Source organism: Garra rufa, chromosome 3 (assembly GCF_049309525.1).
Source record: "Garra rufa chromosome 3, GarRuf1.0, whole genome shotgun sequence".
Lineage (NCBI taxonomy): Eukaryota > Metazoa > Chordata > Actinopteri > Cypriniformes > Cyprinidae > Garra > Garra rufa.
In genome coordinates, this window is record NC_133363.1 from 56724180 (window position 1) to 56745105 (window position 20926).

Sequence of the window (20926 nt, forward strand, 5' to 3'; positions counted from 1 at the left end):
CGGCACAGATGTACCAATCAAGCAGTGCCAATCAGCCCCTTAAGAGTGATATAATTATCAGGTCAGAAGGGGAAAGAGCGCTGAATGAAAGACACCACCTTTCCTCCAGCCCCCCCCCCACTCACTGCCCACCATTATACCCAAGCAACAACAGGCCAATTTGTCCATGAGGCCCTTGTACCCACACTCCCTGCCGAGTTATTTAGCTCCTCTCCTGCTCTTCAATGGCAGGTACTGATTAGAGGGGCTGCAATCTCCCTCCCTGTTCCGTTTAAAAAAAGAAAGAAAAACTAGCCCCCTTCATCCTGGCAATCTTTAATCTGATTACAGGCTTTCTACGGCTTTTCAGACAAGACCGGCCATGTAGGACAATGGCAGGCCAAGTGGTTCCACACACAGCCTCTGAGCTATGTGATCCAAGTGTGGATCTCTGGGCGCTCTAACTCCGCTGGCAGTTCTTTTCAGAGTAAACTAAGGCTGGGTCGGCCCACCTGCCCGCCTGCCGGCCCGCTCCCCTTCACACAGGGGATTAACCAGAACATCTCTGTTACAGGAGCGACACCCTCCTTTCCTCGGAGCCCGACCCCCCCGTCCCCTGCAGACATGTTTGATTAGAGAGGAGAAGAGATTTGACCCCGGCTCTCTTGCTTTCAGCCGCTCAGCTCGATGCGGCGGTCGATCCTTAACTCCGGGCCCCACCCCCCTTTTCCAGATCCCCATGGGAAAGCCGCTCGGAATCAGTGGACGTGCCCCCGTGCTCCGCTGCCGTCCCTCTCGTTTATACCTTGTAATCCCTCAAACCTGAGTGAGCTGTTGCGTATCTGCCCTGATGTATTTTTCTTCTTCTTTGACTTGCCAATGCAGAACATACACTCCTAAAAACAAAGGCTGAAGAACCTTTAATATCAATGGAATCTTTCCATCTCACAAAAGTTCTTTAGACTATTCTAAAGTTGCACACATTAACAAAAAAAGTTCTTAAAAGAACTTTGAAGAGCCTAGAATGGTTCTATTATGACCCATTTTTTTCTGATCTTTATTTTTAAGAGTGTACATGCCATAATTTAAGAGTGCAGACATTTTTTTGAATTTTTTTAAGAGTGTATACTCTTATAAATAAAGGTGCTTTGAAAGGTTCCTCACAGCAATGCCATAGAAGAACCATTTTTGGTAACCATTCAGTCAAAGGTTCTTTAAAGAAATATCTCTTTCTTACCTTTTTATGATTTGAAGAACCTTCTTTCGCCACAAAGAACCTTTTGTGAAACAGGTTCTTTATGGAACAATTTAGACAAAAAAGGTTCTTCTATGGCATTGTGAAGCACCTTTATTTTTAAGAATGTAGATAGGAAATTAATTTTATATAAAGAACGTTGGTGATTTTGGTGGTGGGGCGAAAGAATCCACAATCTGTGTCAAACTGAAACAATTTTGATCAACTAAACAAAAAGACAAACGAAAAATTATGATTAGTTTGGTTTTTATATGTTTTGCTTAACTAAGCTCAGAAGAAAAGTTGAGATAAAGGCAGTATTTCGCATTTTTTAACCAATTTTGTGCAAATTGTGGCAGTCAGGGCAAATATTGAGCCAGGAAACAAATGTTGAAAAGTGTAGATAGGAAATTAATGCATTTTTACATAAAGAACGTTGGTTGGAAAATTTGCCAAAGAATCTGCAATCTGTGTCAAACTGAATAGAAAAAATATGATCAAATATACAAATAGACAAGAAAAAATGTATGATTATTATGGTTTTTATATGTTTTGCTTAACTAGTGGAAGTTCAGAAGGAAAGTCAAGTTGAGTGCAGTATTTTTGCAAGTATTTCACATTTTTGATCCAATTTTGTGCAAATTGTGTCAGTCAGGGCAAATATTGAGCCAAGAAACAGATGTTGAAAATTGTGGCTGATTCACTTGTCACACTGAAAATGGAAAATCAAGCCAAGCACATTGTATTGTGGGATATTGTTCTCTGTAGTCTACTGCACATTTTGGTAAATGTAGGTCTTCTGTGAATTTTATGCATACAGCAAATGTACACATTGTGCTCCATGTACATAACCTATAGAATATTTTTTTAACAGAGCCTATTTTGTAGTCCGTCTGGTCACAATATTAAACAATACTTTATTCATACAAATGGGAAAAATAGTAGAAATTAGGAATAAATGCAGATGTAAACTGACAAATAAAAATGGCTGTTTTGCATTGCAATAAAGTATTATGTAAAAAAAGGCAGTCAAAGCAAATATTGAGCTAAGAAAGATTAAAGTTTCACTGGAAATGAAACACTGAATTATGGGATACAGTGTGCTTAGTTGTATACTTCATAATTAGCAACGCTTAATTCATAGTATGGGAAAATAGAGATGGACTCCACAATCTATGCCAAACTGAATAGAAAATATTCATAATTTAAAATAAACAAAGACAAGTAACAAATGTACCCAATGAAAAATGAAGGTGTAAACTGAGAAATACAATTGGGTGATTTGCATTTTTGATCCTATATTGTGTAAAAAAAAAAAAAAAAGTATTTTGGCAGTAAGAGACAAATATTGCTTTAAGAAAGAGACTGTAGCCTATTCAGTTGTCACGCTGGAAATAGAACACACTGAATTATAGGAATGTTGTGCACTAAAAAAAATGTCACCCTGGAACACACACAAAACCAGTCGTAATAGCCAGCAATACATGCGTGGCAAAATTATCGATTTTTCTTTTATGCCAAAAACCATTAGATATTAAGTAAAGATCATGTTCCAGGAAGATATTTAGTAAATTTCCTACTGTATATATATCAAAATGTACTTTTTGATTAGTAATATGCATTGATAAGAACTTAATTTGGACAACCTTAAAGGTGATTTTCCCAATATTTAGAAATATTTTTTTTGCACCCTCAGATTCCAGATTTTTAAATAGTTGTACCTCTGCCAAATATTGTCCTATCCTAAAAAGCTTATTTATTCAGGGTTGTATAAAACTCTAAACTTTCAAAAAACTGACCCTTATGACAGGTTTTATGGTCCGAGTTCACAAAGGAAGATTATTGGCATATAATTAACAAGAAAATCAATTTTACTGTTTAAATAAATGCACATTTCATTGTAAATGTTTAGTTCTATGTAATTATTTGTGAAATTCACTAGCAGTTTCTGAGTGAAAATTGTAAATAAGTAATAAAGTAAATCCCACACCATTTTTGTTGTATTTTCTACATACAGAAAATGCACATATTGTGCTTAATATACACTGCAGAAATAGTAGGAGCCTATTTTGAGTCAATCTGGCTGCAATATTAAACAGCACTGCTTTTGTCAGCTGTGAGTACAGACACTCAGCATTAATAATAGCATGCCTATTAAATTCATGAACATGAAATCACGCACAAACTAAAGTCATTCATAAAGACATGAAATGGAAATCTCTCAAAACCGTCATCGGTGTCTTGCTGTGCTCATTCACAAAAGCAGTGTGTATTTGAAGTTCATTAAATGTCACGGTGATTGATCAGGAAATGACCCAATTGACCCCGTTTGACCCTCTACAAGAGTCTATTTCCATTAGAATGGAGGAGTCTGGCCCGAGGCTGACCAAACGCACGCTAACAGATGACCAGCAGCTCAATTAAACGGCGCTTGTTGTGATTTTAACAGACTCTAGGTAACAGTTAATCAGTGCATGTCTCTAGTAGCTTACTATTGCATGGTATTCTACTATAACAAGACCAAAAGCAGCCTTTTTTTAAAGAAAAAAAACTGAAATATGTTGTTTGATCCTACAGAAAGCATAGGTTCAATAAGCAGACTTATTCTTAAAACAGATTTATTTCTTTAACAAAACTTTGTGCTTTTATACCTTCTTCTATAGTAATTGTTTTACAAATATACAGGTTGTTTGTATTTGCAAGAGTTTATTTATATCTAAAATTATATTTGAGACAAATTAAAGCATAAAAAGAAGCCATTTTAGATGTTTAAATAGACCTCAGTATAAAGTACAACAGTTGTTCATAAAATCTTAATTAAACAAACATTTGCATTTAGCAAAGAACACAGTTTTTGAGCACCAGTGTAAGGTCACCAAGTGAAAAGATTGTAAATATTTGACATTATATTTAAAATCGCAAAGAACGTAAAGCTTCATTATACAAAAATAAAAACTAAAACATTGTTATCAATTTACACTGAGGTCATTGACCTCTTGAAAGTCCTCATGTAATCCTTCACATAATCAAATATAATAGTCAAAATAACAGGAAGGAAAAATATCCCATCTTGGACACTTAAATAACTAGATAAATAACTAACACATTCATAATATCAAAATTGCAATAGTCTATAATCAGTTCATGAACACAGCAGCAAACTTTTCCAGAATGATTGAAACTTGATGCAATTTAAGCCTAGAACTAGTAGTACAGCTGGATTATAAAATATACATGCTATAGTTTTAGAAATTATATGTGCGTAAACGTATTGATTAATTAATCTGAGGACTCTAAAGCACACAAACATGAAATTGAACTAAGAGCTGACCCTACTGGGCCTCTGCTCTATTAGGCAGGCCAATACCTCACAAAGGTATTTAAGGGACTATATTCTCTTCAGAACATTCTTCGGTCTCTTCTTTTTTTTTTTGTTGGTCCAGTATGATATAGTTCATCTTTTGTCATACAGACGTGTTGAATTAGCTCTGTTCCACAGTGAAGTTAGACTCTGACCTGAGTGGTGAAAAAAAAGATATAAAATAAACATTTAGGGCCTGAGATTAAGATATAGATTAAGATATAATAACGAAAGCAGTTCATTAATTTAAATTTTTTTTGTAATTTGCATAAATGTGGAGATGATGAAATTCTTTACTGGGATGCAACTACACGATTCAACAGATCGTGTTACTGTGATAAACTGCACCTAAAGCTGGAAATCTAATATGTGGTTGTGTACTGCCATCTCATGGTCATTTACTAGAGTGCAACAACACAGCATGCCAGCTTTGGTTGCATTTTACTGTCTAGAACCTATTGAAATGTTCAATTTACTTGTAAAACAAAGAACTTCAACTAAATAAAATGACAAAAAGGTTGAACTTCGTTTCTATGTATAAATCGTATAGGGTCTCTCCTTACATAAGACCAAGAGAACATAGCATGTACTTACATCATGCCTGTATTTTTGCCGACCATGTGGCTGTTGTACTCTAGAATGGGAGGGATGCTCTCTTCATCTTCAGGTACCTGAAAAGGACGATTTTAGGTAATTAAAAACAATCCCAACCCAAAGAGTTCACAGTGTATAAAAGAAAACTAGGGCTAGTTTTAGATATACAATCTCGTTCGAGTTTTATAGTGCCACCTAGCTGTGAAACAAGCAAATATTTGACCCTGGACCACAAAACCAGTCATAAGGGTATATTTGCAGCAATAGTAAAAAATACATTGCATGGGTCAAAATTATATATTTTTTTCATGCCAAAAATTATTAGGATATTAAGTAAAGATCATGTTCCATAAAGATATTTTGAAAATGTCCTAGCATAAATATTAAAATGTAGCTTTTGATTAGTAATATACATTGCTAAGAACTTCATTTGTACAACTAATAAGGTGATTTTCTCAATATTTAGATTGCAGATTTTCAAATAGTTGCATCTTGGCCCAATATTGTCCTATCCTAACCAACCATACATCAATGGAAAGCTTATTTATTTACAGCTTTCAGATAATGTATAAACCTCAATTAAAACAAACTGACCCTTATGACTGGATTTGTGGTCCAGGGTCACATAGATTCAAACTCACCTCCCAATACACTTCATCATCAAAGCAGTTTTCATCGGCCGGGTCTCCAAAGAATGGCAGTCTCAAGATGCAACCTGTATATACATATATAAGGGTTAGCATTGCTATCTAAAACCAAAACTATCCACCTTATAGTTTTGGCATGGCCATTTGTAAATTTTATGGGTGTGGCTTCCGGTCTCATTCACGCCCAGCTATTTTTAGCTCTACAAAATAGCTCATTTTGCTGCTAGGTGTGTCTTATCATTTTGTTTTTAATGTATTAACTTAGTTATGAGCACACTGGTTTGTAGTCCAAACTGTTTTACCATTTACTGCATGTTATTATTCTTTTCGTTAATTAACTATAGCGGCTAATGAACCAGAAGTCTCACCCATAGGCTTTGAAAAATAAGGTAAAAACTAAATTTGTTGCTTTTGGATGCTCACCAACTATTATTCCACCTACGATTCCAAAAACGAGAGCAACACAAAGACCAGCAGCCTGGAAGCCTCCTTGCATTGCAGGTGTCCTGTTAGCATAATCCCCTTTGAAATCAAATGTGTTTACCAACCTGTTGAGAGGAAAGCATTTGTTTCAGCAACATGTACACCTTTTTCATGTTCAATATGATTACTGTAACATTGACATACTTCTTTTTTCTGATTATCAATGTAGAATTTAAAAATAAAAAAGTATTAATTTATTTAAAATAAAATGTAAAATGATTTTCCCCCCTTTTGCTTCCTATAACAGTAAAATATATCATTTTAATTTTGATTTTCTTAGTTGATTTATATATTTACTTAAAATACATTTTAAACAATTAAAGGAGTAGTTCACTTCCAGAACCAAAATTTACAGATAATGTACTCACCCCCTTGTCATCCAAGATGTTCATGTCTTTCTTTCTTCAGTTGTAAAGAAATTATGTTTTTTAAGGAAAACATTTCAGGGTTTCTCACCATATAATGGATTTCTATTGTGTCCCTCGAGTTTGAATTTACAAAATGCAGTTTAAATGCAGCTTCAAAGGGCTCTAACTATCCCAGTCGACAAAAAGAAAAAAAAAAAAAAAAAAAAGAAAAAAAAAGGACAATTAATATACTTTTTAACCTCAAACGCTCGTCTTTTCTAGCTCGTCTTGTCTAGCTCTCGTGAACTGCGTATTCCGGTTCAATACAGTTAGGGTTTGTTAAAAAAACTTCCATCTCATTTTCTCCTCCAACTTCAAAATCATCTTATATTGCTGTTTTACCTTTTTTGTAAAGGACGTTTGACCTTCTTTGCACTGGGTAGGGATACTCCAACTGTCATACCGGAATACACAGAGTTTATGCAGAACTAGACAAGACGCATGCATTTGAGGTTAAAAGGTATATAAACTGTCACTTTTTTTTTGGAAACCAATTGTTCGTTTTGCTAGATAAGAGCCTTCTTCTTCAGCTGGGATCATTTAGAGCTCTTTGAAGCTGCATTTAATATTTTTCCTCAACAACATAATTTCTTTACGACTGAAGACAGACAGACATGAACATCTTGGATGACAAGTACATTATCTGTAAAATTTTGTTCTGGAAGTGAACTACTACTTTTACAGATAAAGCGACGGTGCATGATTTAAAATTTCAATGAGCTGCATACTAATGTAACATTTTGGATTCACACTCACCCTTCATGTCCATAGACACTCTCACTGGCGGTAGCCGCTGTGAGGGCACCTATGACTGCTCCGAGGACTCCAGGCATGGCATGCAGGTTATGGATGCCACATGTGTCTTGAATCTTCAAGTATTTCTCCATGAAGGGCTGCATTGAAGAAAAAAAAAAAAAGAAAAAAAAAGTATAATGAATCTGAATTTATCTATTTTCAAATGCTCAAATGCCAGGGCTGCCAACTTTTGACTTCAGCTTGGAGTGAGAATTCCCACAGCCGTCCCGTAGGGGGGTCCGGGGGCATGCTCCCCCATAAGAAAATTTTGTACATTTTACAGTTAAATTCATCTATCTGGTGCACTTTGAGAGTTCACAATTAAGAACTCCAATACAGTTTCAGTGTGCAATCTAAACAAAGAAAAAAGCTGGTCAATTGACTTGATCTTGAGGTTTAAAGGGGACTCAATCCTCTTTTTAGTGTGATGGTGTCTCAGTCTAAATTACTCTCACACTGGTATATTTAGAAACCAAACAATTTAGAATTAAAAAAGAATTAGAAAGAACAATAATAATAATAATATTTTTATATTAACAACAGTAATATTGAAAATTCTGTAAAGTAAATAAAAACAAGTATTTCACCGGTATGTTATTTTACCTTTTTCTACAGTTTTCTACATTTTTTGGTGATTTGAGAAAATTTACCAGCCATAAATATTTTTCCTGGCCATGAAACTGTTTTTGCAGAGGCTGCTACTACAACAACTAAACATTTTTAATAATAATAATAATAATAATAATAATAATAATAAAAATACATTGAAAATTAGAACTAAACACTGCATTTTAATCTTGATACAAGCAAAGATGCTACACACGTTCGCATGAGCAGTGTGTGATACTGTTTTTATCATAAAATGATGTAAAGTAACTGTTGCAGTGCTGCAAAACTGTTCACTTTTTACCACAACAAGAAACGCAAATTTACAGTAAAAGAATTGCAAGATTTAGTCATTATACTTTTATAAATAATTACAGCCGCATTTTTATATATATATATATATATATTTTTTTTTAATTTATTTTTTTTTTGACACGAAAAATTCAAATATTTTGCTGTTGATATATTAGTCTGCTGTTCTGAGAAAATAACTTTTTCTCATTTTCGAAAAAGAATCCTTCATTCATGAGATTTATCACTCTCGAAACTTTGCTTCCTGTACCCGGTATACAGCCGTTAGGAGGACGAAAAACAAAACTTTTATTCAAATTCTGAACGGATTATATGTAGCCTTGGAGTGCGCAATAGCCCTTCCTTGATAATCACTAAAACGTGTCGCTTCAGTTAATCGCAAAAGTCCTTTTATTATCAATGAACCGCTTATATTATTTACAGTTAGAGGACTGGCAAGTGCAATCTGGCGTTTAGAGGTGAGTGAATTCAGAACGCAATGGCCAATCACAGGCGTTCTATATCAACATATATGTCTGTGATTGGCTACATTGCTCAGCGCTACGAAAACACGTTGTCTTTTGGCGATTTCCAGAGCACAAACACAAATACACACTGGAGCTTTTGCCAAATCTGTTTAGCCAATATCTTATATTATTACAGTTTTAACTGAGGGTGCTTTTGACTGCGTGAGAAAATGGATGTGTGGCCTGAGAGCGTGTGAAAAGTGTCAATTGCGTGAGTCTCACGCTGAATGCGTGAGAGTTGGCAGCCCTGTCAAATGCATCTGCTCTTTTGTCATACTCACAGTTATCACCAGGTAGCCAAATGTGGAAATGATCCCACAGCAGAAGCCCACGATCAGAGAACCATAAGGTGTGATCATAAACTCGGCTGCTGTTCCCATTGCGACTCCACCAGCCAGGGTTGCATTCTGGATATGCACCTGAGTTGCACAAAATAATTTTATTATTATAGATTTTTTATCATTTGTTTTAATGTTATTTTTAGTTAATGTTTTGGTCATTTTTTTTTTTTCATACTTATTTGAGTTTAGTTATTTTAGCACTTCATTAAACAGTTTTTTTAAATAACTATTTTTATGGTTTAAGTTTAGTTTTTGTTAACTTTAATAGCCCTGCAAATGTGAGTGTGACATAATGAAGTGCTGTAATTTACCATGTCCAGTTTTCCCTTCTTGGCTGAAAGGCTTGATATGGCAAATGTAGTAAGGACTGACGAAGCCAGAGCAAGATAAGTGTTAATAGCGGCCCGATGTTGTCCGTCTCCGTGATCTGAGATGGCAGAGTTGAAACTGGGCCAGAACATCCAGAGGAAGAGGGTTCCTGGAAGAGGAAACATCTTTAGATAAAGCACTGGAGCACGGCTCATTTTAACACAGGACTTAAAAAAAGTAGTCATAACTTACCAATCATAGCAAACACATCAGAGTGGTAGACAGATCCATGCAGATGCTTGCTGTGGTGTAGTTTCGGTCGATAAAGAATCCAGGATACTGTGAGACCGTAATATGCTCCGAAAGTGTGGATGACCATGGATCCGCCAGCATCCCGAACCTGTGAAAAGTAAGAACAGATTGTTACTTGGACTTGGATGGTGACCACACATCAGGGTTATTAAAACTATTAAAATATGTTAATAAATTGAAATAAATGTGGAGTAAAATAAATATGCACTATGAGTCAAGTTTTGAGCAGTAAGATTAATGTTTTTTAAAGAATTCTCTTCTGCTCACCAATCCTGCATTTATTTGATCCAAAGTACAGCAAAATCAGAAAAAACTGAAATATTTTTACTGTTTAAAATATAAAATATGTTTGAAAATATTTTAAAATGTAATTTCTGTGATTTCAAAGCAGAATTTTTAACATCATTACTTCAGCCACATGATCCTTCAGAAATCATTCTAATATTCTGCTGAATTTGCACCAAAAATAAATAAATTATACTGAATCCAAGCGTTTTATTTCAGATAAATGCTGATCTTTGGATCTTTCTATTAAAGGAACCCTGCAAAAATGTACTGTTTTAAATATTAATAATAAAAATGTTTCTTGAACAGCAAATCATATTATATATTAGAATTATTTCTGAAGTATCATGTGACACTGAAGACAGAAAATTTAGCTTTGATCACAGGAATAAATTACATTTTAAAATATATTCAAATAGAAAACAGTTATTTTAAATAGTAAAAATTTCACATTTTTACTGTTTTTGCTGTACTTTGAATCAAATAAATGCAAGCTTGGTGAGCAGAAGAGACTTCTTTAAAAAAAACATTTAAAACTTTTGACTGGTAGTGTATATCAGGACATTGCAACATTTCAAAGCTGAAGCACTAAAATTACTAACTGGATATAAACTAAAATCAAGAATTAAAAATAAAACTGAAATAAAAATAAATTAAACAAATAGTACTATTACAGAAATACAAATGACAAAAACAATACAAAGCAAATTTACTAAAAAAAAAAATTAACTGATAGCTAAAATAAGCTGTAAATGCAATTAAATTAGTCAATATTTCAATTCAATTGCAGTTAACATGCTTGTGTAGAAATTCTAAAAAAAAAAAAAAAAAAAAAAAAAAAAAAGTAAAAATCAAATTAAAGAATAAAAAGTTCTACTAACTCAATATTTGAGTTTATAAACCTAAAAAGATTAGTCAGCTAAAATTAAAAATAAATATGAATATAATTTTAAAATAATAAAGTAACTACATATTAAAAAATAAATAACTGCTACTCACATGAAGAAGTTTGAGAATGATGTGTTCCTCAACCGCAAACAGTGTGATGCCAAACAGCGTCAATACCATCAGCTGCACTGGACTGACTTTTCCCAGCAGAGCTCCATATGCAATGAGACATCCGGCCACACAGAAGTCAGCATTGATGATACTGTTAAAAGCAAGATAGAAAATTACAGTTCTCCATCAAACAAGATCAGGAAATGCCACTTATGGCACACACAAAAAAACAACCTTTACTTCATGTGCAAGAGGAACCAAAGCCCTTAAGACCTTAAGGCGAGACACTGCAGGTTAATAAGGTAAAAAAAATAAACTAATAAATATGACCTGACTTTCCCAGTTGATTGATTACATTGATAACTGAAAACATTTTTTGTATTACAAGTTTTCTAAAATGTTACATTTAAATATGCAAATGAGACATTATGTAATGAAATACGTGCTAATTTGCATACATTTCTGGTACAAAAATCTAAACATTGGATGAAGTCAGTTTCAAAATTCTTTTGACATATTAGTGTTTTTACAGAGGGGATTTGGGGTATCTCCTTTCGTCACTCAATAATTCAGAAAAAACTGACAGAAAACACTATATATTTTAAATTTTTTTGAGGAATAAAATGTGTAAAATCAAGCAAATTATATATGAACAAATCCCTCTGTAAAAATCTTCAGGATATAGTCAGGAATAAAAATGTCAAGTTTGGTGTGTGTTTACTATAGTGGAGATTTATGGCTCAGTGTAGGAGAAAATTTTTTAAGAAAACAGCCTTTAAGACTATGTATTGTAATTGAAATCTATTGACACAAATAGATAAAGTGCTATAAAAGAAAGACTTAACATTGTCTTTTGGATGTTTTCTCTCCACTAGTCTAAAAAAAATACTATGAAAACCCCAAATCTCAAATTTGACAAGTGCATGAAAAAACAGCCTGCAGTGTCTTGCCTTAAAAAGACCTTAGCAGTTATTCTAAGAGTGCGCGATGCAAAACATACTTCTCAACTCCGATCTTGATTGTGCCATCAACCGGGTCCAGAGAGTGAAACCAGCCCTGCATGAGAAGAGCCCATTGCAGACCAAAGGCGGCGATGAGAAAGTTGAATCCAACCCCGCCGAAGCTGTAGCGCTTCAGAAAAGTCATGAGAAAGCCAAAGCCCACAAAGATCATCACATGCACATCCTGAAAACCTGCCGAGCAAGGAGATAAAGGGTGGAGAAAGTTAGAGGATTTAACAGAAGTTTTCTCCCTAACTTAAAGCGGAACAAAACAGTGCTGTTTTACTGATTAAAATGTAATTACTATTAAAAAAACACAACAAAACAATTCATTTTAATAGCACAAATCAATCCCTGCAGAAGTTAAAAAACTCACTTGGGTATCTGTAGTAGAAGTCGTTCTCGATATCACTGGTGATGTTATTCTTATGCTTGTGCTCAGACCAGTGCGCGTCCGACTCGTCGTTGTAACGCACAAACAGTCCAAACAGGATGATCATAGCGATCTGCCACACGAAGCAGACTCCAGGCAGGCTGATCCGGACGTCTGGGTTTTTGGTTCTGCACCAGAAGCCTCGGCAGCAATCAACAAAGTTCCCCATGGTAAAGATTTGAAGATCTGTTGGCTGAAGCTCTCGTGTAATTTCTGGTGAAGTAAGAAGATCTGCTGGATGAAGCTCTCTTGTAATTTCTGCGTCGGGTGCAGCTGTATTTATAGCTGGTTATCTGGAGGTGTGTCACTGCTCACCTGTTGCAGGTGTACCTTCTGGAAATGAAATCCAGGTGGCCGTGACACTCACCTGACAAGACTGATCCATATCTGCTCTGGTGTCTGACTTTTTTTTTTCCTTTTCTTTTTTTTTTTTTTTTTTTTTTTTTTAAAGATGTCACTAGTCTTACTGGACTTAATTAAAATTACACTTGGACTATTCAGAACAACTTTGCTTCTGCAAGCCATCTTTAGGCTTTAGGTTAGATCTTTTTTCTTTTGTGAAAGGTTTTTATATGTTTAAAGTGATTTAGATTTCTGTGTACATCCGAACCCTCAAAATCAGGAAAATCAGGGCAAACATGTTAATGACTAAGAGTAGGAAACTGCTAGTGCATGTTTTGTAAAAAGTGATTCATTTCTTTTTATGATGCTTCACTGCTTTTGTCGTACAGGGCAACGTCTTTTGACTATCTGAAGAAATTAAATCGCCTTTTTGCTCACGCAAAGAATCATCTGATTGTAAGTAAAACTTTACATGCATGTTGACAAGAAATTCAGAGCAGTTTTAACAGAGACTAGACGTTTAAATAAATTGTTTCTATTCTTTCATAATACTGTTTTCTGCAGTATGAGCTCATGTAAAATGAAAAACTGGATATATCTGGAAATATAGTACTGGTCGAAACAAAAACATGATTAAAAATGAAAAAGATTGACATATTGAACAGTTGCAACATATTAATGTTTCCACATACATATTATGTATGTATATTTGGTAACACTTTAGAATAGGGAACACTTCTTCACAATTAACTATGACTCAGTACATTGCTAATTTGAAGTTTATTAACAGTTAGTAAGGTAGTTCTTGAATTCAGGTATTGGGTAGGATTAGGGATGTAGAATAAGGTCATGTAGACTAGTTAAGAAACTGTAAAATAAAGTGTTACCATATTTGAACCCAAAATACTAAATTGATGTTGCATAAATTAAGTCATGTTTCCATTACTTATATTTTATTTTCTACATGAAAGAAAAAATGCATGTCTTTTTTTGCAAAATCTATCTTTTTTTATCTTAAAGAGATAAAAAGGACAGCATGACTAGTTTACTAGTTATTATCAAGTTTCTTTTGCAAGCAGTCAGCTCTTAACTCATAAGACACATGTGAAGCCAATATCTCTATGATTGACATTGTTCTCTTCTGGGTACATACCAGATATTATCAGTGTTTTCTGAAGTAGCTGAACTGCTGTGTTATATAATCGTATCACCTGATTCTGCTCTATTCGTTATGCAAAAACTGAGGCTTAAATGTAAAACATAATTGTAAATCTCAAAGATGTTGTTCACATTACGGGCTATAACCAAACCAATCCACATTTGCATATCTAGACTTTTCTAATTTTGCATGTATTTTTATTACATGCTGTTTTTATGTTTACATCAACACTGTACGCATTAGATTTCAACATCACGAATTCTATATATATATATATATATATATATATATATAAGAATTTTTATGTTTTTTAAGTCTCTTTTGCTCACCAAGCCTGCAATTATTTGTTCCAAAGTTCAGCTAAAACAGTAAAAGTAATCAATACATTTTGTTTACTATTTAAAATAACAGTTTTCTTACTGATTTGATGTTCAAACATTTTTATTATTATTATTTAATTATTATCAATATCTAAAACAGTAGAGTACATTTTCAGGATTCTTTGATGAATAGAAATATCCAAAGATCGGCATTTATGTTCAATAAAAAGCTTTTGTAACATTATACACTATACCGTTCAAAAGCTTGCTGTCAGTATAATTTATTTATTTATTTTTGGGGGGAAAAAATGACAGAAATTGTTATGAAATGTTACAAAAGATTTCCATTTCAGATATATTCTGTTCTTCTGAACTTTCTATGCATCAAAGAAACCTGCAAAACCTGTTTTCAACATAAAAATAATACGTTTTTTGAGCAGCAAATCAGAATATAAGAATCATTTCTGAACAATCGTGTGACTGAAGTAATGATGCTAAAAACTTAGATTTGAAATCACAGTAATAAATCAAATTTTAAAATATATTCAAATAGAAATCAGTTATTTTAAGTAGTACGAATAGTTTACTATTTTTTCTCTACTTTGGGTCAAATAAAAGCAGGCTTGGTAAGCAGAAGAGGCTTCTTTTAAAAAAAAAACTTTTAATAATCTTACTGTTCAAAAACTTTTCTTTTTGCAGTTTTCTTTTTTCTACTTTATCTTCATGTCATTGTGCATTTGGAGATTGACAAAATAGACTTTAACGTTCTATTAATGTTTTTCAAACCTTTACCAGCATGGATTATCAACTTTAGATTTAAATTTATATTACCCTAATAAAAAATATTATTTATTATATTTTATTAAGTATAGTTACTGACATATCGCTCGAGACTTCCTAATATAAAAATTGTAATAAAATTTTATTTGGAGTACTACTTGTGCACAATGCATATTTCTTAATATTAAACCTAAAATATGTTTCATTGTCACTTTTGATGAGGATTGTATGATCTTTAAATATTTAGCATTTAAAGAATGATAATATTTAAAGTGCACCTAAAGTATACCTGCAATAGTTCCACTGTAGCACAATCAAATATACTTAAGTATATCTTTAGTTGGACTTCTTCACAAATAAAGTGTGCTAAATACAAAATTAGTTTAATTTAGCAGACTTATACACAAAGCACAATCACAGGGTATTTTAATTAAGTACACAATGTGTAAATATATTTGAAGTATACTTAGCATGAAATAAATGGCTTTTAAATACATTTAGTATATTTATTTTTTACTAGGGTATGTATTAATTAAAAAAAACAACAACTAAATTTTAAATTAATTGAAATATTTTAAAGGCAGAGACAATCAATTTGCCTCTGTATGCTGTATTTAATCGAATCGTTCTAAAAGTTCTAAAAAATTTAATTTTAAATAAATATGCTTTTTTCTGGTATTTAAAAACGTTTTAAATTAAAAATAAATTCCAAATTTTTAAATTCCATAACACTTAATTTACACTACTTTCCACATTAAAATGATAAAAACTGTGAAATAACGCCACAATTACAAGCGACTTAAGTATGAAAAGAACGCAGTGACCAAAAAAGTGCATAGGCAATTCATATATGTATACAAAACTAATTTCAAACATCTAATCAGAAACTTTTTCAAAGATCAGGACAGACATAAATCAATCTTGTCAAAATCAAACTTTTCCCAGGTAGTATTATTAAGTAATTTGTCCCGCATCCCAAAGCCAGTCCCACGTCTAGACAATAAAAAGGAGGTGTGTGCATATCTTCACACTTGGCTAGAGAGCATGTGGTTCTCGCTGAGCTTCTGGAGGTGCGTTTCACCAAAAAAACAGGTAGAGGACATGTGACAGTAAGTGTGGCCCTCAGATCCTTATCAGGACGGCATTCCAAGGATAACAGGAATCACATGGCCATGCCTTGCTTTTGCAATCTGTCACCAGGACATTCCATCACTGGCGACATAAGGATATCATCACATGCTCCACTGTCAATCAGAAACAAGTCAAGCCTTCGATAATGTACAGCTGATTTGACATGAAGATAACGTTTGATATTCAATGCAATGATCATAATATAAAAAAATAGCTGCAAGCAGCAATTACGGGGGCCAAGCACTAGGCAAGGGAAGCATCAGAACAAGTGCAGCAAAGGGGAATTGAAGCCATTTTAAAGTGATTTTAGTCCAAATGGGTGAAAAATCACAAAAACAACCACTAGTAATACAATTTAATTGGTTATCACTTTTCAAAACGTATCAAAACATTTTGAGTTCTTTCAGGTCATGGTCTCGATGGTACATACAAAGTTTCGTAATGGTACACCAATGCATTCGACAAATGTAGCATTTTCTATCATAATACTCTTTTGAAGTCAATGGCATTTTTTTTTGTTTTGCTTAATTATAGCGCCACCAAGAGGCACAATCCCACCAAATTTTGTATGTGTCCTTAGAGTGTGCTCATACATATGTGTGTCAAATTTGGTGGCAATATCTCATTTTGTTTTGGGGTTATAGACATTTTTATATATGAGAAGAAATAAAATAAAGACGGTTGACTTTGTCTGCATTTTTTTTGCCACTAGGCTTTTACATATATTCGACACGCTATGTTTTGCAAATGCAAAGTTGCACAAACCATAAGACAAAACCTGGCATGTTTGGTATCGGTGGATTCAGGAGTCAAAAAAAGACTCTTGTGAAAATAAGTCGACCACACCCAAGTCATAAACGTGAATATTTGATTTTACCACTGGGTGTCACTGGCTCGAAACTTCCCAGGGTCCTTCAGGGCATCCTGCTGATGACCCATACTGAGTTTTGTAACGATACGTCAATGTGTTCGTAAAATATAGCATATTACTACAAAATTCAAAATGGCTGACATGGGAAAACTGGGTATCATTCAACTCGGCATGATGCACCGAATCTAAAGAGACCGGTTTGCGAATTTTGGCTAAACCATTGAGAAGTTCTAAGAAAAAGTAGCCATTTTTCATATCTCCTGATTAACTTCTGCGCCGAAACATTGCAGGTAGCCTCAGGTCATGCTTGTTACAACACACACCAAGTTTGGTCTCAATACGCCAAACCATTGCGGAGATATAGCCTCACATCCATTTTTGTGTGCTTTTTGCAGAATTTGTGCGCGCGTTATTCAAGAACGATTTGACTAATCAACTTGAATTCCATAACTTTTTGCCAGCATGGTCTGAAGATGATCTGAGCCAATTTTGGTGAAAATCAGACAAACCGTCTAGGACGAGTTCGAAAAAGTAGGTTTGACAAACTATTAAAACTACCTTACGATTTTTGAATTTTGCACTTCATTCGGCTTGGCATGACCCAAGGAGTCAGAAAAGGATTTTGATTTTGTGCCTTACACTTCGAAAGTTAATAGTATAATCTTGAGTGAAACTTTGGACAAGTGGTGGCGCTAGAGAGTTTGAGTTAGAGACTCCAAACTTGCTATGGTTAAAGAGGAGACTGTCCTCTATCAGTGTGCCAAATTACACAACTTTCCTGCAAGCAGTTCTATGGGCTGCCATAGACTCAATACTTTTTAGACTTCTGTCTAAAAAATAAAAAGTGTGCAAATCAGCATATTAGAATGATTTCTGAAGGGTCACATGACAAGACTGGAGTAATGATGCTGACAATTCGGCATTGAATCACAGGAATAAATTCGATTTTAAAAGGTATTTAAATTGAAAACAGCTATTTTAACTGGTAATAATATTTCACAATATTACTCTTTTATTGTATTTTTGACTAAATAAACACAGCCTGGGTGAGCAAAAGCAAAGTGCAATGATGTTGCTTCGCGCAAATAAAATGTAATCACTTAAGGTAACCGTAGTTCATATCACATGTGCGTATGACCCAGTTCTGAAAGTAAACCATCAAAAGCCAATGTAAAAACCATCTCAGTGACAAGTGGAGTGAGGTCCATTAGTTGAAAAAACACACCCACTGACTGGGAAGGAAGGCTTGGCGGAAATAGACACGCTTGGATTAGGATCAAATCTTTAAGATCTCAGCTTGTGGATGGCCAAATGGTCTAGAGGATTTTAGCTTTCACAATCTGTTCTTTTGCAGCTGAGCCACAAAAAAATAGGAGGATCTGGAATACCGTCAAAAACGTACCGTTGAGCAAGTGTGAAGGAATTTCAGCTAGTCATTTATCTCACTCTAACCGAGAGCTGTACTGTCACAAAGACAACGACTTACTGATAGTCATGCTGATAGTAATAGGGATGAGCAGTGTATGTGATGTGCCACGTGCTTTGGCATGTGATCCCACTGACTTAAATATTAAAAAAATATGCAGTTTTTAATGCCAAGCAATATAGGAATGCTGAAGTGGAGCTGGGATAATTGCTATGGCTCTGGGCTAGTAATGCAAATGTTTCAGGTTCACTCATCATTAAGGCTGACCTGTGAACTATAGAGGAGCACTGAGGGATTTCAATGTGACATGCAAAGTGGTGAAGGTTAAGTCTCTGCTCCTCCTCTACTACACTACTTCTGCATGCAGTTTCACATGTTTTTCAAACGTCTACCCAGCATAGGCCTTGGCCTTTGCTATGCTCCTGTCATTGTTATTTTTATTTACAGAAACTCTTTAACATGATGTTAAAATAATGAAACCAAAAAAATTAATTCCACAATAACAAGTGAATGCATTTCAGGATTCATACTTTTTTATGACAATGGATTTACATGACATTTTCACTCTAGTAAAAAAAAAAAAAAAAAATTATTTCATACTAAGTACAGTTTACATTCCTCTTTCAGAATCTGCAAAATGTTGATTATTTTACCAAAATAAGAGGGCTCCTACATGCTATGCATGTTATTGTTTATTTATTACTGACCTGAATAAGATATTTCACACAAAAAAAGAGAAAATGTTAGTTGAACTTATATAAATGACCCTGTTCAAAAAGTTTACATACACTTGATTCTTAATAATGTGTTGTTTCCTGAATGATTCACGACTGTCTTTTTTTGTTTAGTGATAGTAGTTTGTGAGTCCCTTGTTTGTCCTGAACAGTTAAATTTTTTATCAAACAAATCTTCCAGGTCTCACAAACTCTTTGGTTTTCCAGCATTTTTGTGTGTTTGAACCGTTTTCAACAATGGAGGACACACGGAGGACAACTGAGGGACTCATATGCAACTATTGCAGAAGGTTCAAATACTCACTGATGCTCCAGAAGGAAACACGATGCATTACGAGCCAGAGGGTGAAAACTTTTGAAAAGAATGGAGATTGTACATTTTTTTCTTATTTTACTTTACAGAAGATAGATACATGTTTCCCAAGAGACAAAAATGCATTATTTTGCAACTCTTAATGCATTGTTTTTCCTTCTGGAGCATCAGTGAGTGTTTAAACCCTTTTGTAATAGTTGTATATGAGTCCATCAGTTGTCCTCAGTGTGAAAAGATGGATCTCAAAATCATACAGTCATTGTTAAAAGTGGTTCTAATACACAAAAATGCTGAAAAACGAATTTGTTAGACCTGAAGGATTTTTCTGAAGAACAGCTGGCAGTTTAACAAGAGACTCATGAATCGTTCAGGTAACAACACAGTATAAAGAATCACATGTATGTAAACTTTGGAACAGGGCCATTTTTATGTGGACTATATGTAAACATCTTTTATGTGAATCTAATTCAGGTCAGTACTAAATAAATAATAACATGCATTTTGTATGATCCCTCTTATTTTGGTAAAATAATTAACATTTTGCAGATTCTGAAGGTGGAATGTAAACTTTTAACCTCATATAGTTTAAATCTATTAACATATTTACTGACATATCGCTTGAGATTTACTGATATAAAAATTATAATTAAACTTTATTTTGAGTACTACTTGTACACAATGCACATTTCATAATATTAAGCCTAAAATGTGATTTAAAGTCACTATTAATAAGTATGATCTTTATGTAATATCAGTCTTTAAATGCAAGATATTTAAAGTGTACCTGATGTATCCTCGCAATAGTTTCTTTAGTTGGAGCTCAGCATTACTTCAACACAATAAAAGTGCATTAAGCACAAAAGTAGTTGTTCCAGTTTAGACTTATACCATATTAGTGTACCAAACATATACTTTAAAGCTTGACATAACTAGAAAAATTCTAATTTATTTTACATATACATTTAATTTAATTTATTAGGTGACCCTGGACCACAAAATCATTCAAAAGTGTCAATTTTTTTTAAATTGAGATTTATACATCATCTGAAAACTGAATAAATAAGCTTTGTTAGGACAGGACAAATATTTGAAAATCTGGAATCTAAGGGTGCAAAAAAATCTAAATTGTGGTAAAATTACCTTTAAAGTTGTCCAAATGTAGTTCTTAGCCATGCATATTACTAATCAAAAATTAGGTTTTGACCTATTTACGGATTTTTAAAATATCTTCATGGAACATGTTCTT

General features: G+C 33.8%; 1 protein-coding gene across 1 annotated transcript; it reads right to left on the reverse strand.

Moving 5' to 3' along the window:
- Nucleotides 1-4004: 4004 nt before the first annotated feature.
- Nucleotides 4005-12843, reverse strand: rhcga (Rh family, C glycoprotein a). The gene is made up of 11 exons (XM_073837368.1): nucleotides 12548-12843; nucleotides 12171-12363; nucleotides 11171-11321; nucleotides 9827-9974; nucleotides 9577-9743; nucleotides 9206-9343; nucleotides 7462-7598; nucleotides 6239-6363; nucleotides 5810-5883; nucleotides 5169-5245; nucleotides 4005-4729 (listed from the first exon to the last, which is right to left on the reverse strand). Exons 1-11 carry the CDS (start codon nucleotides 12771-12773, stop codon nucleotides 4696-4698), a joined length of 1470 nt encoding a protein of 489 aa, XP_073693469.1. The 5' UTR covers nucleotides 12774-12843; the 3' UTR covers nucleotides 4005-4695.
- Nucleotides 12844-20926: the final 8083 nt, after the last annotated feature.

Bases quoted from the DNA above. Each gene is read 5' to 3' on its own strand.
- rhcga (XM_073837368.1), bottom strand. From the start codon at position 12,773: ATGGGGAACTTTGTTGATTGCTGCCGAGGCTTCTGGTGCAGAACCAAA. The intron at 12,364-12,547 runs GTGAGTTTTTTA...CTTGCTCGGCAG, and splicing joins CTTCTACTACAGATACCCAA to GTTTTCAGGATGTGCATGTG. The intron at 11,322-12,170 runs GTATGTTTTGCA...TGCTTTTAACAG, and splicing joins ATCAAGATCGGAGTTGAGAA to TATCATCAATGCTGACTTCT.